At 41.0% G+C, this 23,235-nt stretch overlaps 1 protein-coding gene across 2 annotated transcripts in view; it reads right to left on the reverse strand.

The window, feature by feature from the left end:
• Positions 1 to 23,235, reverse strand: part of LOC139378830 (acetylcholinesterase-like) — a 40,058-nt gene that overhangs the window by 13,474 nt on the left and 3,349 nt on the right. For both annotated transcript variants that reach the window (XM_071121366.1, XM_071121367.1), the window contains exons 2-3: positions 5,197 to 5,631; positions 112 to 216 (exon numbers count right to left, since the gene is read on the reverse strand). In XM_071121366.1, the coding sequence (XP_070977467.1) occupies positions 112 to 216; positions 5,197 to 5,534 (443 nt within the window). In that variant the 5' untranslated portion in view covers positions 5,535 to 5,631. The remainder of the gene's footprint in view (positions 1 to 111; positions 217 to 5,196; positions 5,632 to 23,235) is intronic.

Below are 23,235 nucleotides of genomic sequence, written 5' to 3' on the forward strand. Positions count from 1 at the left end.
CACTTTCCAGATACAGATCAATTCCCTCCTTTCTTCCAGTGCCCTGCTGGCATTTCGAACTGGTTACCTTCCGGCTACAGGTCAAGCTCCTTAGCCCACTGGACTACCTACCTGTAGAACCCTCCTCCGTAGATCCATACCATCACGGTGAGGTTGTGAGGTCTGGCGGAGGTGGGGACCCAGATATTGAGGTAGAGGCAGTCCTCGCTCATCTCCCTGTTGGAATGAAATCAGACTTTATTTTGTAAACATCTAGCTACCACCTGGTATAACGAAACTTTTTTTCAAATGAAATCAAACTTTATTTAACCCTTCTGTGGTGTTGGGATCTGTGGGACTCATTTTCAATGTTTACTAAACCTGAGACTCATTGGCCTTGGCTCATGAACACATTTTCATTGAGTGCACACTGTGCACCCCCCTACACATTTATATTACATATGTGGTGTTCGGGTCCACTGGACCCGAGGGTAATAAAAGTGTGTGTGTAGGTGAAAACAAGTAAAATTGAAACAAAAAGGTTTGCTGTGTGCCTTGACTCTGTCTTCCTCCTCCCTGGGCCTGCTGTTTCAACACAGCACCAAGAACCTGTCTGTCTCCCTGCCTGTCTATGTCCCTGCCTGTCTGTCTCCCTGTCTCTCTCCCTGTCTCCTGCTTTTCTTGGACTCTTTACCCTTTTTAGTGTGTGAAACTACACAATGTCTTGCGGGAACCTGCACAATGTTATTACAATACATTATTTCAATACATTGTAAAAATAAAAATCTGTATTTTTCACACTCTACCCCAGCCAGGTGCAAATTGGGGGAGGGACATTACCACAATCAATCAGTATGGCAAAAAGGATCTCGGCTCAACTAGTGTGGAAGGAACGTCTTCCACTTTGGAAGATTAAGAATTTTCAGAATATGAGGATCATGCCTCTGCCAATTCGCAGTCTGACAGTGAGTTGTAAGAAGAGGATGAGATTGACCCTCAGCCAGCCCCAGGACCAGCCCGTCAGCAGCCAGCCCCAGGACCAGCCCATCAGCAGCCAGCCCCAGGACCAGCCCGTCAGCAGCCAGCTCATCAGCAGCCTGCAGGAGGAGAAATATGGATGTTCAAAAATTGGGAAATTCAATGGTCTTCTTGCCCAAGAAATGAGCCACCCCACATGGCTGCCAATGTGATAAGGATACAACCAGGGTCGACGCGGATGGCGGTTACTCATGTGCAGGACATAAAGTCTTCTTTTGAACGGTTCATCTCAGACACCATCCAGAAAATCATTCTGGACTGCACTCATTTGGAGGGAAGGTGTGTTTTTTTGGAGAGAGATGGATAGAGATGGACCAAAGTCATTTACATGTATAGTTTGGGGTTCTTATCCTTGCTGGTGTTTTCAGATCCAATTGGGAATCCACAGAATCCCAGTGGGATGCAGAAACTGGCAGAGAACTTTTCCTGGCAACAATGTCTCTGGAAAACGTCCAAAAACACCAAACCAGCTCGGCGGCAGAGAGACAAGCTAGGTGCAATCAGGTCAGTGTGGGACAAGTGGGTCTACTGCCTTCCCCTGTTTTACAATCGTGGGCCCAACATTTCTGTTGATGAGCAGCTTATGCCATTTAGGGGCCGTTGCCCCTTCAGGCAGTACATACCATCTAAACCCGCAAAATATAGAATCAAGATCTGGGCTGCCTGGGATGCTGCTTCAACATATACGTGGAACTAGCAAGTGTATACGGGGAAGCCAGATGGAGGAGCCCCTGAGAAGAACCAAGGGATGCGGGTTGTCCTGGACGTGACACAGGACAACATCAAATGCAATAACTTTTTTACTTCGCACAAGCTGGGACAGGAGCTCCTCAAGAGGAAGCTGACGATGGTAGGAACAGTACAAAAAAACAAGCCAGAGCTCCCACCTCAACTGTTGAATACACTGAACAGGCCTATCAATTCCTCTAAGTTTGTGTTTCGGACCGACACATCCCTAGTGTCTTATGTGCCAAAGAAAGGCAAAAATGTGGTACTCATGAGTATGCTGCATAGGGATGGGAGAATCTGTGGCCAGGAACATCAAAAACCAGAAATCATAATGGATTACAATGCCACAAAAGGAGGGGTGGATAATTATTTTTTTAATGTATTTTATTTTTCCCTTTTTCTCCCCAATTGGTAGTGTCTACTGTCTTGTCTCATCGCTGCAACTCCCGTACGTACTCAGGAGAGGTGAAGGTCGAGAGCCATGCGTCCTCTGAAACACAACCTAGCCGCACCGCTTCTTGACGCAACGCACATCCAACCCGGAAGCCAGCCGCACCAATGTGTCAGAGGAAACACCGTACACCTAGCGACCTGGTCAGAGTGCACTGCACCCGGCCCACCACAGGAGTCGCTAGTGTGCGATGAGACAAGGATATCCCTGCCGGCCAAACCCTCCCTATCCCGGACGACGCTGGGCCAATTGTGCACCGCCCCATGGACCTCCCAGTCGCGGCTGGCTGCGGCAGAGCCTGGGCTCAAACCCAGAATCTCTAGTGGCACAGCTAGCACTGCAATGCAGTGCCGTAGACCACTGCGCCACTCGGGAGGCCCTCAGGGGTGGATAATTTAGACAAGCTGGTGACTGGCTTCAACTTCAAAAGAAGATCCCTACGCTGGCCACTTATGATATTATTCAACATGTTGTACATCTTGGCGTACAACTCGTTTGTCATCTGGATGGCATTGAACCCAGATTGGAACAGAGGGAAGCTCCAGAGGAGACGGCTCTTTCTCAAGGAAGGAATTGGTAAGACCTCAAATCCAGAGGGGGCAACATATCCCAAGGACCCCAGCTTCTGCAGCCATGCTGGTGCCCCATCCGCTCGACCCACAGTACCAACAATTCCAATACTGGAAGTAAGTGTGAGTGATGTTGTTGCATGTGTGTGTGTCTGACTCTCCTACCTTGGCCTGCTGTAACTATACATGTGAGTGAGTGAGATGTTAGCAAAATTCTTGAACTAAGTGTTTTCATCATTCTAGATTGCAGCCGGTGGCAACAAGAAGAAGCGCTGCGATGTGTGTGGACCCAAGAAGGACAGGAAGACGCAGTACACATGCATCAAGTGCAAGAAATACATTTGTAACACACACACAGTAAAACTCTGTCCCTCATGTGGTGTGTAGACCGGCCTTAATGTGTTCAATGGGGCTCATTTATCATTTCCATAAAATACTGTATGTAAAATGTATCTTTCCAAATTGTTCAGTTCAAAGCAATAAACATTGATCGTGATGAAAATCTTGTTTCGTTTATATTTGTTCAAGATAAACATGATTTATTCCGCCCATGTCTTTATTCCGCAAATAGAGTTTTATATTGATAAATGTGATCTGGCAGAGGTAAATGGCAAATATTAACCATGTATGCTCTCTATATTGCTTGTAATTGATATCAGTCAACATCAAAGTATTTTTACGTAAGTTGTTCTGGCTGTATTGTTTTAAAAACCCAATAATGTTGTGGGTCCATCAGACCCGCAAACATTGGGTGAATAACAACAACATGAACACCACACAAGGGCTGAAGTGCATTTAAAATCGCAAACATACTTTAAAGTAAAATAAGGAAATGAAGTAAAAGCAAACAAGTAGCAATAAAATAGATGAATAATACAAAAGTTAAATAAAATGCATCCCAAATTGGCACCCTATTCCCTACATAGTGCATTACTTTCAACCAGAGTTCAACCAGAGTCCAACCAGAGTCAACCAGAGTCCAACCAGAGTCAACCAGAGTCAACCAGAGTCCAACCAGAGTCCAACCAGAGTCAACCAGAGTCAACCAGAGTCCAACCAGAGTCAACCAGAGTCAACCAGAGTCCAACCAGAGTCAACCAGAGTCAACCAGAGTCAACCAGAGTCCAACCAGAGTCCAACCAGAGTCAACCAGAGTCAACCAGAGTCCAACCAGAGTCAACCAGAGTTCAACCAGAGTCCAACCAGAGTCAACCAGAGTCAACCAGAGTCCAACCAGAGTCCAACCAGAGTCAACCAGAGTCCAACCAGAGTCAACCAGAGTCCAACCAGAGTCAACCAGAGTCCAATCTAGCAAGCTAGATCTAGTCAGGTTTTTATGAAGCTAGCCAGCATCAGTTAGTGTCACATTAAAGATCAGGCTATATCCGTACTACGAAGGTGGATATTGATGGCGCAACCCACTTCTTACTTGAGCCTGCTCGAGCTAGGTTTGTAACTGTGCGTTCCTGTCGCAGTTGGCTAATCGAAAGCCCAACTCTTCAACTGAGACAATGCTGAAACATCAATCCACGGGCCGAGTGAGGGACACATTTTCATTTGTGCCAAAATCAAAATGAAGAAAAAGTTATCTTGCAAATTCTGCAGGCTACGGTGTGAAATAGACTTTTAGAAGTGCTGTCTTTTTGTTATTACCTATTGTTAAGGCCGTATTTGGTGTGCTTATCAATACACAATAATATTTTTCCCCCACCTATTATACATCTACTGTATTATGTTATGCATGACGTTTCAAATGCATTCTGTCATTACTAAACGTGCAATTTTTATTTTTTTTTAACCTTTATTTAACTTGGCAAGTCAGTTAAGAATGACAGCCTAGGAACAGTGGGTTAACTGCCTGTTCAGGGGCAGAACAACAGATTTGTATCTTGTCAGCTCGGGGATTTGAACTTGCAACATTTCCTAGGCTAACTCTCTAACCATTAGGCTACCCTGCCGCCCCAATGTGATGCATGCCAATTTTTTATACACAAAAAAACATTTGATGAATACAATATTGAATCAGTCTTCTTTCTCAAATGAAGGGGATGATGATGCAATCTTTGCGAGAGGGAGGGAACCTGATTTCATTGGTCCTCAATTCGTGGCTCAGTTACTTCATTCGGGATAAATGAAGTTAGCCCTGAGTTAGCCTGTCCCGGAGCAAGGTTATCAGAAGGATTTGTTGCCATTGAAAAATGCCTTGCTAAAAGGTGAGTCACTTTCGTGGTACGGGTTATCCTAAATTAAAGTTACCTTGCTAACTCCTCAAACCTGATTTGTAGTATACTCCTCTGGTCAAAAGTAGTGCACTAAATAGGGAATAGAGTGCAATTTGGAACCCAAACAAAGGATGTCTAAAACCATAGACCTCTTAAGAGTTTCGCATCTTGGAAACCTGGAAAATGTAAACGTAAAATAAATGTAAACCTGTTGGGGTTCCACATCTCGCTTCCCTGGAACCCGGGGAAAGAGGTGTCAACGAACTGGTAGCAGGCGTTGGGGTAGGAGCTAGCTTCGAACAAGTCCGACCATGGCTTCTTGGGCTCCGCCTTTCGGAAGCGCTTCTTGCCCAGCGGGGGCTCCGCGAATGGGATTCCGAGGAAAGCGGTCACGTGACTCCGGTCCGGCGTCGGTAGGCGGACGCCGCGGACACGTCCTGCCCGCGTGGCGACGACGAGTTCCGGAGAGTCACTCTGGGAAGAAGAAGAGGAGGCGAGGAGAGAGAGGAGGAAGAAGGGGAGGAGGAAGACGATGGAGGTATGCATGGCGCTGTTGCTGTTGTTTGCTGATTGTGGACTTCTTGGTTCTGATGTTAGGTAGTCGGAGGTGTGTGGTCTCTGTTCTGTCTGGAGTCCCTCAGATCTGTAGGAGAGAGGAGCAGAGGGAGGGGGAGAGCGAGAGAGAGAGAGGAAACGTGATTAGGAGAAAGAGAGTGACAGAGAACAGATGACACAAATGAGAGAGGAAGATAGAGAGAGAGAAAAAGGGATATAAATACTAGCAGATATATATGGAGAAAGAAAGGGAGTTGCGTGTTGGAAAGAGGGAGAGCTTGAGGAAAAAAACAGCGGGGCTTGATATTATTTACTAAGCAGATATTTACTAAGCATGTATTTACTAAGCAGGTATTTACCCTAGCAGGTATTTACTAAGCAGGTATTTACCCTAGCAGGTATTTACTAAGCAGGTATTTACCCTAGCAGGTATTTACTAAGCAGGTATTTACCCTAGCAGGTATTTACTAAGCAGATATTTACTAAGCATGTATTTACTAAGCAGATATTTACTAAGCATGTATTTACTAAGCAGATATTTACTAAGCATGTATTTACTAAGCAGATATTTACTAAGCAGGTATTTACTAAGCAGGTATTTACCCTAGCAGGTATTTACTAAGCAGGTATTTAACCTAGCAGGTATTTACTAAGCAGGTATTTACCCTAGCAGGTATTTACTAAGCAGATATTTACTAAGCATGTATTTACTAAGCAGATATTTACTAAGCATGTATTTACTAAGCAGATATTTACTAAGCATGTATTTACTAAGCAGATATTTACTAAGCAGGTATTTACTAAGCAGGTATTTACCCTAGCAGGTATTTACTAAGCAGGTATTTACCCTAGCAGGTATTTACTAAGCAGGTATTTACCCTAGCAGGTATTTACTAAGCAGATATTTACTAAGCATGTATTTACTAAGCAGATATTTACTAAGCATGTATTTACTAAGCAGATATTTACTAAACATGTATTTACTAAGCAGGTATTTACCCTAGCAGGTATTTACTAAGCAGATATTTACCCTAGCAGGTATTTACTAAGCAGGTATTTACCCTAGCAGGTATTTACTAAGCAGGTATTTACCCTAGCAGGTATTTACTAAGCATGTATTTACTAAGCAGATATTTACTAAGCATGTATTTACTAAGCAGATATTTACTAAACATGTATTTACTAAGCAGGTATTTACCCTAGCATGTATTTACTAAGCAGATATTTACCCTAGCAGGTATTTACTAAGCAGATATTTACCCTAGCAGGTATTTACTAAGCAGGTATTTACCCTAGCAGGTATTTACTAAGCAGGTATTTACCCTAGCAGGTATTTACCCTAGCAGGTATTTACTAAGCAGATATTTACTAAGCATGTATTTACTAAGCAGATATTTACTAAACATGTATTTACTAAGCAGGTATTTACCCTAGCATGTATTTACTAAGCAGGTATTTACCCTAGCAGGTATTTACTAAGCAGATATTTACCCTAGCAGGTATTTACTAAGCAGGTATTTACCCTAGCAGGTATTTACTAAGCATGTATTTACTAAGCAGATATTTACTAAACATGTATTTACTAAGCAGGTATTTACTAAGCAGATATTTACCCTAGCAGGTATTTACTAAGCAGATATTTACCCTAGCAGGTATTTACTAAGCAGATATTTACCCTAGCAGGTATTTACTAAGCAGGTATTTACCCTAGCAGGTATTTACTAAGCATGTATTTACTAAGCAGATATTTACTAAACATGTATTTACTAAGCAGGTATTTACTAAGCAGATATTTACCCTAGCAGGTATTTACTAAGCAGGTATTTACCCTAGCAGGTATTTACTAAGCAGGTATTTACCCTAGCAGGTATTTACTAAGCAGGTATTTACTAAGCATGTATTTACTAAGCAGATATTTACTAAGCATGTATTTACTAAGCAGATATTTACTAAGCAGGTATTTACTAAGCAGGTATTTACCCTAGCAGGTATTTACCCTAGCAGGTATTTAACCTAGCAGGTATTTACTAAGCAGGTATTTACCCTAGCAGGTATTTACTAAGCAGATATTTACTAAGCATGTATTTACTAAGCAGATATTTACTAAGCATGTATTTACTAAGCAGATATTTACTAAGCATGTATTTACTAAGCAGATATTTACTAAGCAGGTATTTACTAAGCAGGTATTTACCCTAGCAGGTATTTACTAAGCAGGTATTTACCCTAGCAGGTATTTACTAAGCAGGTATTTACCCTAGCAGGTATTTACTAAGCAGATATTTACTAAGCATGTATTTACTAAGCAGATATTTACTAAGCATGTATTTACTAAGCAGATATTTACTAAACATGTATTTACTAAGCAGGTATTTACCCTAGCAGGTATTTACTAAGCAGATATTTACCCTAGCAGGTATTTACTAAGCAGGTATTTACCCTAGCAGGTATTTACTAAGCAGGTATTTACCCTAGCAGGTATTTACTAAGCATGTATTTACTAAGCAGATATTTACTAAGCATGTATTTACTAAGCAGATATTTACTAAACATGTATTTACTAAGCAGGTATTTACCCTAGCATGTATTTACTAAGCAGATATTTACCCTAGCAGGTATTTACTAAGCAGATATTTACCCTAGCAGGTATTTACTAAGCAGGTATTTACCCTAGCAGGTATTTACTAAGCAGGTATTTACCCTAGCAGGTATTTACCCTAGCAGGTATTTACTAAGCAGATATTTACTAAGCATGTATTTACTAAGCAGATATTTACTAAACATGTATTTACTAAGCAGGTATTTACCCTAGCATGTATTTACTAAGCAGGTATTTACCCTAGCAGGTATTTACTAAGCAGATATTTACCCTAGCAGGTATTTACTAAGCAGGTATTTACCCTAGCAGGTATTTACTAAGCATGTATTTACTAAGCAGATATTTACTAAACATGTATTTACTAAGCAGGTATTTACTAAGCAGATATTTACCCTAGCAGGTATTTACTAAGCAGATATTTACCCTAGCAGGTATTTACTAAGCAGATATTTACCCTAGCAGGTATTTACTAAGCAGGTATTTACCCTAGCAGGTATTTACTAAGCATGTATTTACTAAGCAGATATTTACTAAACATGTATTTACTAAGCAGGTATTTACTAAGCAGATATTTACCCTAGCAGGTATTTACTAAGCAGGTATTTACCCTAGCAGGTATTTACTAAGCAGGTATTTACTAAGCAGGTATTTACCCTAGCAGGTATTTACTAAGCAGGTATTTACCCTAGCAGGTATTTACTAAGCAGGTATTTACCCTAGCAGGTATTTACTAAGCAGGTATTTACTAAGCATGTATTTACTAAGCAGATATTTACTAAGCAGATATTTACCCTAGCAGGTATTTACTAAGCAGGTATTTACTAAGCAGGTATTTACTAAGCAGGTATTTACTAAGCAGGTATTTACCCTAGCAGGTATTTACTAAGCAGGTATTTACCCTAGCAGGTATTTACTAAGCAGGTATTTACCCTAGCAGGTATTTACTAAGCAGGTATTTACTAAGCATGTATTTACTAAGCAGATATTTACTAAGCAGATATTTACCCTAGCAGGTATTTACTAAGCAGATATTTACCCTAGCAGGTATTTACTAAGCAGATATTTACTAAGCAGGTATTTACTAAGCAGGTATTTACCCTAGCAGGTATTTACTAAGCAGGTATTTACCCTAGCAGGTATTTACTAAGCATGTATTTACTAAGCAGGTATTTACTAAGCATGTATTTACTAAGCAGGTATTTACTAAGCAGATATTTACTAAGCAGGTATTTACTAAGCAGGTATTTACCCTAGCAGGTATTTACTAAGCAGGTATTTAACCTAGCAGGTATTTACTAAGCAGGTATTTACCCTAGCAGGTATTTACTAAGCAGATATTTACTAAGCATGTATTTACTAAGCAGATATTTACTAAGCATGTATTTACTAAGCAGATATTTACTAAGCATGTATTTACTAAGCAGATATTTACTAAGCAGGTATTTACTAAGCAGGTATTTACCCTAGCAGGTATTTACTAAGCAGGTATTTACCCTAGCAGGTATGTACTAAGCAGGTATTTACCCTAGCAGGTATTTACTAAGCAGATATTTACTAAGCATGTATTTACTAAGCAGATATTTACTAAGCATGTATTTACTAAGCAGATATTTACTAAACATGTATTTACTAAGCAGGTATTTACCCTAGCAGGTATTTACTAAGCAGATATTTACCCTAGCAGGTATTTACTAAGCAGGTATTTACCCTAGCAGGTATTTACTAAGCAGGTATTTACCCTAGCAGGTATTTACTAAGCATGTATTTACTAAGCAGATATTTACTAAGCATGTATTTACTAAGCAGATATTTACTAAACATGTATTTACTAAGCAGGTATTTACCCTAGCATGTATTTACTAAGCAGATATTTACCCTAGCAGGTATTTACTAAGCAGATATTTACCCTAGCAGGTATTTACTAAGCAGGTATTTACCCTAGCAGGTATTTACTAAGCAGGTATTTACCCTAGCAGGTATTTACCCTAGCAGGTATTTACTAAGCAGATATTTACTAAGCATGTATTTACTAAGCAGATATTTACTAAACATGTATTTACTAAGCAGGTATTTACCCTAGCATGTATTTACTAAGCAGGTATTTACCCTAGCAGGTATTTACTAAGCAGATATTTACCCTAGCAGGTATTTACTAAGCAGGTATTTACCCTAGCAGGTATTTACTAAGCATGTATTTACTAAGCAGATATTTACTAAACATGTATTTACTAAGCAGGTATTTACTAAGCAGATATTTACCCTAGCAGGTATTTACTAAGCAGATATTTACCCTAGCAGGTATTTACTAAGCAGATATTTACCCTAGCAGGTATTTACTAAGCAGGTATTTACCCTAGCAGGTATTTACTAAGCATGTATTTACTAAGCAGATATTTACTAAACATGTATTTACTAAGCAGGTATTTACTAAGCAGATATTTACCCTAGCAGGTATTTACTAAGCAGGTATTTACCCTAGCAGGTATTTACTAAGCAGGTATTTACCCTAGCAGGTATTTACTAAGCAGGTATATTTTTACTAAGCAGATATTTACCCTAGCAGGTATTTACTAAGCAGGTATTTACCCTAGCAGGTATTTACTAAGCAGGTATTTACCCTAGCAGGTATTTACTAAGCAGGTATTTACTAACCAGCAGGTATTTACTAAGCAGATATTTACCCTAGCAGGTATTTACTAAGCAGATATTTACCCTAGCAGGTATTTACTAAGCAGGTATTTACTAAGCAGGTATTTACTAAGCAGGTATTTACTAAGCAGGTATTTACCCTAGCAGGTATTTACTAAGCAGGTATTTACCCTAGCAGGTATTTACTAAGCAGGTATTTACCCTAGCAGGTATTTACTAAGCAGGTATTTACTAAGCATGTATTTACTAAGCAGATATTTACTAAGCAGATATTTACCCTAGCAGGTATTTACTAAGCAGATATTTACCCTAGCAGGTATTTACTAAGCAGATATTTACTAAGCAGGTATTTACTAAGCAGGTATTTACCCTAGCAGGTATTTACTAAGCAGGTATTTACCCTAGCAGGTATTTACTAAGCAGGTATTTACCCTAGCAGGTATTTACTAAGCAGGTATTTACCCTAGCAGGTATTTACTAAGCAGGTATTTACCCTAGCAGGTATTTACTAAGCAGGTATTTACCCTAGCAGGTATTTACTAAGCAGGTATTTACCCTAGCAGGTATTTACTAAGCATGTATTTACTAAGCAGGTATTTACTAAGCATGTATTTACTAAGCAGGTATTTACTAAGCATGTATTTACTAAGCAGGTATTTACCCTAGCAGGTATTTACTAAGCAGGTATTTACCCTAGCAGGTATTTACTAAGCATGTATTTACTAAGCAGGTATTTACCCTAGCAGGTATTTACTAAGCAGGTATTTACCCTAGCAGGTATTTACTAAGCAGGTATTTACCCTAGCAGGTATTTACTAAGCAACGGCGTGAGGTCGGGTTTAGAGAAAGAGGACAAGAGGCGAAGGAAAGGAAAGAACTTAAGCAATATTAAATATTGAAGGACACTCTACACCACAAAGCACCCTATAGTCAAAGGAATCTAATTAACCAAACCAACTGTGTTGATATGACTGTAAGGATCTCTGAAAAACACACACACACACAGCCATGCAAGCGCTAACATGCACTCACACACACACAAACCTGTGAGGTTGTAAGTTGTTGTTCTTGTTTTTGCGATGCGTGGTTGCCATAGTGACGGGATTAGTTTGGGAGTCACAGATAGGGGTACATGACTTTCACTGCAGCTGTGTGTGTGTGTGTGTGTGTGTGTGTACTATTTCGGTTCTCTTTCTCTTCGCTGTATGTTGTTCTATTTTTGGTGGTGTCACCTCTCTCCCGATCTTCTCACACACACACACACACACACACAGACACACACACGCGCACGCACACACACACGAATGCACACATGCATGCACGCACGCTCACACGAATGCACGCATGCACACACACACACATACACACACACACACACACACACACACACACACACACACACACACACACAAACAGTCACAGACACACACACACACACTGCATCCTCTTCTCATGCTGGCCAACTGTACGCTTATATGGCATCATCACATACAGTCAGGTCCAAAATGATTGGCACCCTTGATAAAGACAAGCAAAAAAAGCCTGTATAAAGTAAATAATACTAATACTGAGCTATATTGTGTGCTCAAAACATTGGGGAATTATATACTTTTTTACAATTAATCAGAGAAATAGATTTTGCTTAACTAAGTAAAAATGATATACACTACCATTCAAAAGTTTGGGGTCACTTGTTTTTTGAAAAGACAAGCACATTTTTTGTCCATTAAAATAACATCAAATTGATCAGAAATACAGTGTAGACATTGTTAATGTTGTAAATGACTATTGTAGCTGGATATTGAAGATTTTTATGGAATATCTACATAGGTGTATAGACAGACGCCCATTATCAGCAACCATCACTTCTGTGTTCCAATGGCACGTTGTGTTAGCTAACCCAAGTTAATTATTTTAAAAGGCTAATTGATCATTAGAAAACACTTTTGCAATTATGTTAGCACAGCTGAAAACTGTTGTTCTGATTAAAGAAGCAATACAACTGGCCTTCTTTAGACTAGTTGAATATCTGGAGCATCAGCATTTATGGGTTTGATTACAGGCTCAAAAGGGCCAGAAACAAATAATTTTCTTCTGAAACTCATCAGTCTACTCTTGTTCTGAGAAATTAAGGTTATTCCATGTGAGAAATTGCCAAGAAACTGAAGATCTCGTACAACACGGTGTACTACTCCCTTCACAGAACTGCGCAAACTGGCCCTAACCAGAATAGAAAGAGGAATGGGAGGCCCTGGTGCACAACTGAGCAAGAGGACAAGTACATTAAAGTGTCTAGTTTGAGAAACAGACGCCTCACAAGTCCTCAACTGGCAGCTTTAATAAACAGTACCCGCAAAACACCAGTCTCAACGTCAACAGTGAAGAGGCGACTCCGTGATGCTGGCCTTCTAGGCAGAGTTCCTCTGTTCTGTGTCTGTCTTCTTTTGCCCATCTTAATCTTTTATTTCTATTGGCCAGTCTGAGATATGGCTTTTTCTTTGCAACTCTGCATAGAGTCGCCTCTTCACCGTTGACAATTTTATGTTATTTAATGGACGAAAAATGTGCTTTTCTTTCAAAAACAAGGACATTTCTAAGTGACCCCAAGCTTTTGAACAGTAGTGTATATAAAAAAAAATAGCAGTCAAAATGATTGCCACCCCTGCGTTCAATAATCTTGCACCCTCTCATTGCGAGGATAATGACTTTTTCCATGACTTTTATGAGGTTGGAGAACACGTTGGGAGGGATCTTAGACCATTCCTCCATACAGAATCTTTCCAAACCACAGGTTTTCAATGGGGTTCAAGTCTGGAGACTGAGATGGCCATTGCAAAATGTATAATTTTGTGATCAATTAACCATTTCTTTGTGAATTTTGATTAGTACTTTTTTCTTTCTCTAAAATGTCCAGGTACTTTAACAAGGACCCCAGGACCAGTGGAAGCAAATTAGCCCCATAACATCAAAGATCCACCACTGTATTTTACGGTAGGTATGAGGTACTTTTCGACTGATGCTTTTGTTTTCCAACGCCAAACCCACCACTAGTGTGCGTGGCCAAAAAGCTCTATTTTCATGTCATATGACCAAATCACTAGTTTACAATCCAAAGGCCAATGCAGTTTATCAAACTACCTGTCTGCAACTGCCTGCCAATGGCAGAGACGAAAAGACAGGAACGGACCCACTCCCCTTCCCCCACCACGTTCAGGAATTTAAAAACGACACTCCATATCGCCACTAAACGGTGGGACATTGGAAATAATCCATTTCAAGGGACTCCCGCCAACCTGCAACGAACAGAGCTGGGACGTTGTGACTTACGAGAACACTTTTCGGAAGTATAATCATTACATGAGTATCTAGTGTGGAAGGCGAGAACATGTACTGATGCTATGATTATTGCGTGTTGTAGAAAGGTTTAATAAGTGATGCGTGCATCCATTGATCTCAGTGGAGGAAAACTGATATTCCCTTGTTGATTATTGGATATTATTAGTGCACGAAATGACAAATTAGGATCTCGACCCGTAGCCACTGCAGAATTTACATAGGCTGCATTCACTGTTGTCTTTTCCATCCCTAGAATCAATGCTTGGTTCGAGTGTGTAAATCTGTGTGTACTTCAGTAGCTAGATTTCCGATAGGAAGGAGGAAATGCACATTTTGGGAGGAAGGAGAGATAATTGGGACATAGCCCATGTTCAGTCTTGAAGGAAACTCAACTACCTCAATATATACAATACAGTATACACAGTACACTGAGTATACCAAACATTTGGAACCCCTTCCCTTCCCCTGTTGACCTCAGAACAGCCTCAATTCGTCAGTGCCCATGTTAACTCCAATGCTTCCCACAGATGTGTCAAGTTGGCTGGATGTCCTTTGGTAAGTGGGCCATAGGGATGGGCATTTGACATTAATATCGTGAAAAAAACATAATATCCAGTTAAAATATTAAAGAAATCTTGACTCTTGACCAATCTGTAGTTTTGGCTAAAAGCAAAGGTGATATATTTTAAATGTCATGGTATTTTAAATGTCATGGTATTTTAAATGTCATGGTATTTTAAATGTCATGGAGTATCCTTGTAGGTAACAATGTCACAAGGATCATCTAATTTCATTTATAAACAACGCTTTTTCATTGTCAAAATAGACACTGACTCCAAGTAATCGAATGACAACGTCCGTTCGGATATTAGATGAACCGTGTCCCTCCCTAGTGAGTGTGTGTGCGCGCGCGTGTGTGTGAGTGTGGTCACTGGTCAGGCTACAGTACACTCATGATGTCTAGTCAGTAGACTGGACACCCTATACTCTTCTCAAATGTAGGATGAGCTAAGTGAGAACTGACTTAAGGGGGGGGGGGGTGAAGGAGTGAGAGAGAGTGTGTGTGTGTGTGTTTGATTTATGTGTGTGTAAGACTGTGTGTGTATGTGTGTGTGTGAGTGTGTGTGTATGTGTGTTTGAGAATGCATCTGTGTCTGGGTAGATACTAGGGAGCGCCAAAGAAAGACTACAGGATACAGGTTGGCTAGTCTGGGGGCTGCTTCCCAAATTGCATCCTATTCCCTATTTTTGTGCTAGTTGTACCTTCACCAAAATGTTTCCTTCATAGATTGTTCTCCATCTTTAAAAAAAAAATAGGGAGCCCATTTTTTTCAGCACATTTATTTCCATGACTGATCAAAACTAATTTTCTCGTGGCTCTCTCTTTTCTCTGCAGCAGACAAATGTTGAGCAATATGTTAGGAACATCGAATCGCAATAAAGACCCAGTATCGAATCGCAATACATATAGAATCATGAGACTCGCAATAATTATCGTATCAACACCTAAGTATCATGATAATATCGTATCGTGAGGTCCCTGGCAATTCCCAGCCCTTCTATTTAGTACACTGTTTCATCAAAACTCAATAGGGCTCTAGTGAAAAGTAGGGGAATAGGGTGCTATTTGGGATACAACCTGGGTGTCTCAATTGAGTTATTAATATCTGAAAGGACAGCTGAGGGGCGGAAGTGGGGGAGGGAGGGTTGAGGAGGAGGAGGGGAGGGGGGGGGGGGGTGAAGAGGGAGAGGGGAATGAGAGGGGTGTCCGTTCTAGAATTAGCTCCTGGAATCTGTGTATGAAGTTCACAGGGGGATATGTTTCAGTGTGGGGGTTTACACCGCCGTCATATATACGTTATGCGTACGCGCTCCCCTCTCTCAGGCGTCTGTCTATCTCTTTCTCTCCTTTCGTCTCTCTGTCACTCCCTTTCCCTCGCCATCTCTCTCCCTCTCGTTCTCTGCCTGAGCCTCAGTGTGAACTCTGGCTTGGTTGCTGTGGAAACGCTGGGCCCACACCACCTACTGCATCCTCTCTGTCCATCTCTTTACCTCCTCCTCTCTCTCTCTTCCTCCCTTTTTCTCTCTCTCGCCCTCCTCTGCCGCGGCCTCTTTCTCTTTTCACTCCACCGTCTCTTCGCCTCTGCCCTCTCTCTCTTTCTCTCTTCCCTCACCATGTCCATCTCTCGCTCTCGTCTCTGATTCTCTCGTCATCTCCCACTAGCACTCTCTCTTCCTTACTCTCTTCTCATTTTTCTCGCCGTCCATCGCTCTTTCTGCTAATGCAAACTCCCTGTTCGACCTATTAATCCTCTCTCCATTCTCTACCCACACTTCTGTCTCTCCATCTTTCTCTTTCCTTCCCCTGTCTCATCCTTTATCTCCATCCATCTCTTTCTGCTCCATTATGTGTTCTTAGAGCTTTTCCTGTATGTCTTCCTTCATGCGATCTTAATTCAACCCCCCCCCCCCCCCCACACACACACACACACTGCACGAGAGATCAAGTGCCACTAGCAGCAATGGCACTGGTGACATCACTGTACAGTCATCGGTCTAGTAGTTCCACTGTCTTGCTTTTGAGAGACCGTGGATCGGTTCATATTTGCCTACTAGTATACTATACTGTAAAGTACAAGTTAGGCAATAGAGCTACTGTATAAGCCTTATAGCGAGAGACAGTGGCCTAGTACTTCTGTACAGTAATGTAGATCTAGGATCATTTCAGCTTTGTTCATTTGTAATGAATGACCATGCTGATGTTGATCTATATCAGGGATGGGGAACTTTGACGGGGGCCATAAAAATCTGAACTCCACATGATGGGCCGCAATTGCTCGCGGGTCTGCACACACACACACACACACACACACATATTAAAACGCACGCACACACTCGCTCACGCACACACAAACACACACAGTCATCTTTGCCTTTAGTGAGGAACACGCCCCAATCTGTCACTCGGGGTGACATGGAAGATGAGCGGCACAGGAATCGCTGGAATTTTCTATTTCGTGATTGGCACAGCTAATGTTTCACCCACCAGACTCTTTACACACGCACACACACAAACACACACCGGTATTGGAGGTAGGCAACCATGCATTATACTGTACAAAGAGTCTATTGGCTATCCAATATAGGCCTATTTCGTTGAAGATAAAACTGGTTACGGGATCAGATGGATCAGAGTAGAGTATGAGCTTGCCTACTCATCACAACAAATACTAGACTACTAGACATGGGCAGGCAGGGTCCTGGGCGGCGCCCAATCAGGAAAATACCATTAGGCCAAACCAGTACAGTGGTTGCTGCAGCAAATGACAGAGTGGGCTTATCTAGATTGTATCAACATGTAGTAGAATGATTGAAGATATATTTGGGTCTGTGGGGGCCTGGGGAACAGAACCAGCGTGATGTTCTACAAATAAGCATGCTTCCCAAAACCAACTAACAACAACTGTTGACCCTGGGGGCTATAAAATAGTTCTGTTTTAGCCCAATGGATGATGTCATCTTTTGATGACATCATTTCCAATATGAAACTGGCGGCCAATAAGCGATTCAACAATGTAAAGACTATTCAAGTTTAGTTCAAATTTTACGCTTTTAATCAAAAGTATAGATACAGTGGGGCAAAAAAGTATTTAGTCAGCCACCAATTGTGCAAGTTCTCCCACTTAAAAAGATGAGAGAGGCCTGTCATTTCCATCATAGGTACACTTCAACTATGACAGACAAAATGAGAAAAAAAATCCAGAAAATCACATGGTAGGGTTTTTAATGAATTTATTTGCAAATTATGGTGGAAAATAAGTATTTGGTCACCTACAAACAAGCAAGATTTCTGGCTCTCACAGACATGTAACTTCTTCTTTAAGAGGCTCCTCTGTCCTCCATTCGTTACCTGTATTAATGGCACCTGTTTGAACTTGTTATCAGTATAAAAGGCACCTGTCCACAACCTCAAACAGTCACACTCCAAACTCCACTATGTCCAAGACCAAAGAGCTTTCAAAGGACACCAGAAACAAAATTGTAGACCTGCACCAGGCTGGGAAGATTGAATCTGCAATAGGTAAGCAGCTTGGTTTGAAGAAATCAACTGTGGGAGCAATTATTAGGAAATGGAAGACATACAAGACCACTGATAATCTCCCTCGATCTGGGGCTCCACGCAAGATCTCACCCCGTGGAGTCAAAATGATCACAAGAATGGTGAGCAAAAATCCCAGAACTACACAGGGGACCTAGTGAATGACCTGCAGAGAGCTGGGACCAAAGTAACAAAGCCTACCATCAGTAACACACTACGCCGCCAGGGACTCAAGTCCTGCAGTGCCAGTACATGTCCAGGCCCATCTGAAGTTTGCTAGAGAGCATTTGGATGATCCAGAAGAAGATTGGGAGAATGTCATATGGTCAGATGAAACCAAAATATAACTTTTTGGTAAAACCTCAACTCGTCGTGTTTGGAGGACAAAGAATGCTGAGTTGCATCCAAAGAACACCATACCTACTGTGAAGCATGGGGGTGGAAACATCATGCTTTGGGGCTGTTTGTCTGCAAAGGGACCAGGATGACTGATCCGTGTAAAGGAAAGAATGAATGGGGCCATGTATCGTGAGATTTTGAGTGAAAACCTCCTTCCATCAGCAAGGGCATTGAAGATGAAACGTGGCTGGGTCTTTCAGCATGACAATGATCCCAAACACACCGCCCGGGCAACGAAGGAGTGGCTTCGTAAGAAGCATTTCAAGGTCCTGGAGTGGCCTAGCCAGTCACCAGATCTCAACCCCATAGAAAATCTTTGGAGGGAGTTGAAAGTCCGTGTTTCCCAGCAACAGCCCCAAAACATCACTGCTCTAGAGGAGATCTGCATGGAATGGGCCAAAATAACAGCAACATTGTGTGAAAGCCTTGTGAAGACTTATAGAAAACGTTTGACCTCTGTCATTGCCAAGAAAGGGTATATAACAAAGTATTGAGATAAACTGTTGTTATTGACCAAATACTTATTTTCCACCATAATTTGCAAATACATTCATAAAAAATTCTACAATGTGATTTTCTGTATTTCTTTTTCTCATTTTGTCTGTCATAGTTGAAGTGTACCTTTTATGAAAATTACAGGCCTCTCATCTTTTTAAGTGGGAGAACTTGCACAATTGGTGGCTGACTAAATACTTTTTTTGCCCCACTATATATCTATCAATCCTAGGCCTATCTATCAATCATAGGCCTATCTATCAATCTGTCTGTCTTTCTCTATGGAGTAGCCTATGGGCATTTCCATCTAAAAGGACCCATGAGCACCAACATGTGAAGTTCATAGGAGCATAACAAAATGGGTGTCAAATGAAACATACGAGTCTATATTATGGGCATAGATACATTTTTCAACCTTTTTCCATCTTAAAAGTGCGGCATAAGTAAAGGCTTTGATTTCTGGATAAACAGATGGAAAAGGGGTCTTAAGAAACATCTACTAGAAAAAGTCTTCAAATGTATCAGAAATACATCAAAACAATCATGTTCAATGTAAAGACCCCTGCCAACTAATATCAACACACATTTAGTTTTGGAGAAATTGTTTACCTTCTGTAAGTCTAAGAAATATTGGCTTGTAATTCTGTTACCTAAAACCCACGTATCTTTATGTGGAGGGAGGATAATGAAAGTTTAGAGGAGAAACACGTAATGGTACACCTAACAATTCCTTATAATGATTTTACTTATATAAATTTTGTTACGGAATTACGTAAAAATCAGTAACGGAATTACTGCAGCTGAATTTGGCTACAATGGGAAATCTTAATAGTCACAAACCACAGTTGGGTCACCTGCTACTGTCCTCCGTTCCACTGGCATACTGTTATGTTCAGCACATAACTGTTTTCTTTCTGTTTCTGTCGTCTGGTGGTTAAACCAAGAGTGTTAAAAAAGTCTGAGTCTGGACAACCCCTCCCTCTCTCTCTCTCTCTCTGCAGTTCTCTCTCATTCTCCAGTGAAGGTCACCTCTCCCAGCTCTTACTGCCACCTACCCATTAGCTCCCTCTCTTTCCATTTACTGTAACCAGCCCCCTCACCCACTGAGCACCGACCGACACCGGACGTTCATGGACGTTGAAAAGTAGTTGAAATTCGGTCAGTTCACCCTGGCCTTGATGTTAACGTCCACAGACAAACCGGACTGGACCAAATCTGAACCTATCATAGACGTACAGAACCGGTCAAAAGTTTGGACACACATACAGTGCTTTGAAAACGTATTCATCTCCCTTGGTGTTTTTCCTATTTTGTTGCATTACAACCTGTAATTTAAATGCATTTTTATTTGGATTTCATGTAACGGACATACACAACATAGTCCAAATTGGTGAAGTGAAATAAAATAAAAAACGTTTTAAAAAATGTATATGTATTCACCCCCTTTGCTATGAAGCCCCTACATAAGATCTGGTGCATCCAATTACCTTCAGAAGTCACATAATTAATTAAATTAAGACCACCTGTGTGCAATCTAAGTGTAACATGATCTCAGTATATATACACACCTGTTCTGAAAGGCAAAAGAGTCTGCAACACCACCAAGCAAGCGGCACTATGAAGACCAAGGAGCTCTCCAAACAGGTCAGGGACAAAGTTGTTGTTGAGAAGTACAGATCAGGGTTGGGTTACAAAAAAATATCAGAAACTTTGAACATCCCACGGAGCACCATTAAATCCATTATTAAAAAATGTAAAGAATATGACACCACAACAAACCTGCCAAGAGAGGGCCGCACACCAAAACACACAGACCAGGCAAGGAGGGCATTCATCAGAGAGGCAACAAAGAGGCTGCAAAACTACACAGTGGAGATTGGAGTATCTGACCATTGGACCACTTTAAGCCGTCCACTCCACAGAACTGGGCTTTACGGAAGAGTGGACAGAAAAAGCCATTGCTTAAAGATAAAAATAAGCAAACACATTTGGTGTTTGCCAAAAGGCCTGTGGGAGACTCCCCAAACATATGGAAGAAGGTACTCTGGTCAGATGAGACTAAAATTGAGCTTTTTGGCCATCAAGGAAAACGCTATGTCTGGCGCAAACCCAACACCTCTCACCATCCCCACAGTGAAGCATGGTGGTGGCAGGGATGTTTTTCATCGGCAGGGACTGGGAAACTGGTCAGAATTGAAGGGATGATGAATGGCTCTAAATACAGGGAAATTCTTGATGGAAACTTGTCTTCCATAGATTTGAGAATGGGCCGGAGGTACACCTTTCAGCAGGACAATGACCCTAAGTATACTGCTAAAGCAACACTCGAGTGGTTTAAGGGGAAACATTTAAATGTCTTGGAATGACCTAGTCAAAGCCCAGACCTCAATCCAATTGAGAATCTGTGGTATGACTTAAAGATTGCTGTACACCAAATCAAATCAAATGTTATTGGTCACATACACATGGTTAGCAGATATTAATGCGAGTGTAGTGAAATGCTTGTGCTTCTAGTTCCGACTGTGCAGTAATATCTAACAAGTAATCTAACATTTTCACAATAGCTACAAGTGTAAAGGAATGAATAAGAATATGTACATATAAATATATGGATGAGCGATGGCCGTGCGGCATAGGCAAGATTCAGTAGATGGTATAGAGTACAGTATATACATATGAGAAGTCATTTAGGGTATGTAAACATTATATAAAGTGGCATTGTTTAAAGTGACTAGTACTTTTTTATTATTAAAGTGGCAAGAGATTTGAGTCAGTATGTTGGTAGCAGCCACTCAATGTTAGTGATGGCTGTTTAACAGTCTGATGGCCTTGAGATAGAAGCTGTTTTTCAGTCTCAGCTTTGATGCACCTGTACTGACCTCGCCTTCTGGATGAGAGCGGGTTGAACAGGCAGTGGCTGTTCACCAGGGGAACCCATCCAACTTGAAGGAGCTGGAGCAGTTTTGCCTTGAAGAATGGGCAAAAATCCCCATGGCTAGATGTGCCAAGCTTATAGAGAGAGACATACCACAAGATACTTGCAGCTGTAATTGCTGCAAAAATAAAGCTCTAAAAAGTATTAACTTTGGGGGGTGAATAGTTATGCATGCTCAAGTTTTCATTTTTTTTTGTCTTAGTTCTTGTTTGTTTCACAATAAAAAATATTTTGCATCCTCAAAGTGGTAGGCATGTTGTGTAAATCAAATGATACAAACTCCCCCAAAAAATACATTTTAATTCCAGGTTGTAAGGCAACAAAATAGGAAAAATGCCATGGGGGGTGAATACTTTCGCAAGCCACTATACTAATTCATGGGTTTTTCTTTACTATTTTCTACATTGTAGAAAAATTGTGAAGGCATCAAAACTATGGAATAACACATATGGAATCATGTAGTAACCAGAAAGGTGTTAAGCAAATCAAAATCTATTTTATATTTTTCAAAGTAGCCACCATTTGCCTTGATGACAGCTTTGCACACTCTTGGCATTCTCTCAACCAGCTTCATGAGGCATTTTCTCAACCAATTTCATGAGGTAGTCACTTGGAATGCATTTCAATTAACAGGTGTGCCTTGTTAAAAATGAATATGTGGAATTCCTTTCCGTCTTAATGCGTATGAGCCAATCAGTTGTGTTGTGACAAGGTAGGGGTGGTATACAGAATATATCCCTATTTGGTAAAAAACCAAATCCATATTATGGCATCTCAAATAAGCAAAGAGAAACAACAGTCCATCATTACTTAAGACATGAAGGTCAGTCAATCCGAAAAAACTTCTAAAACGTTGAACGTTTCTTCAAGTGCAGTCACAAAAACCATCACGCGCTGATGAAACTGGCTCTCATCAGGACCGCCACAGGAAAAGAAGACCCAGAGTTGCCTCTGCTGCAGAGGACAAGTTCATTAGAGTTAACTGCACCTCAGACGGCAGCCCAAATAATGCTTCACAGAGTTCAAGTTACAGACACATCTCAACATCAACTGTTCAGAGGAGACTGCGTGAATCAGGCCTTCATGGTTGAATTGCTGCAAAGAAACCACTACTAAAGGACACCAATAAGATGAAGAGACTTGCTTGGGCCAAGAAACACGAGCAATGGACATTAGACCT

Source organism: Oncorhynchus clarkii, chromosome 21, assembly GCF_045791955.1.
Source record: "Oncorhynchus clarkii lewisi isolate Uvic-CL-2024 chromosome 21, UVic_Ocla_1.0, whole genome shotgun sequence".
Classification (NCBI taxonomy): Eukaryota; Metazoa; Chordata; class Actinopteri; order Salmoniformes; family Salmonidae; genus Oncorhynchus; species Oncorhynchus clarkii.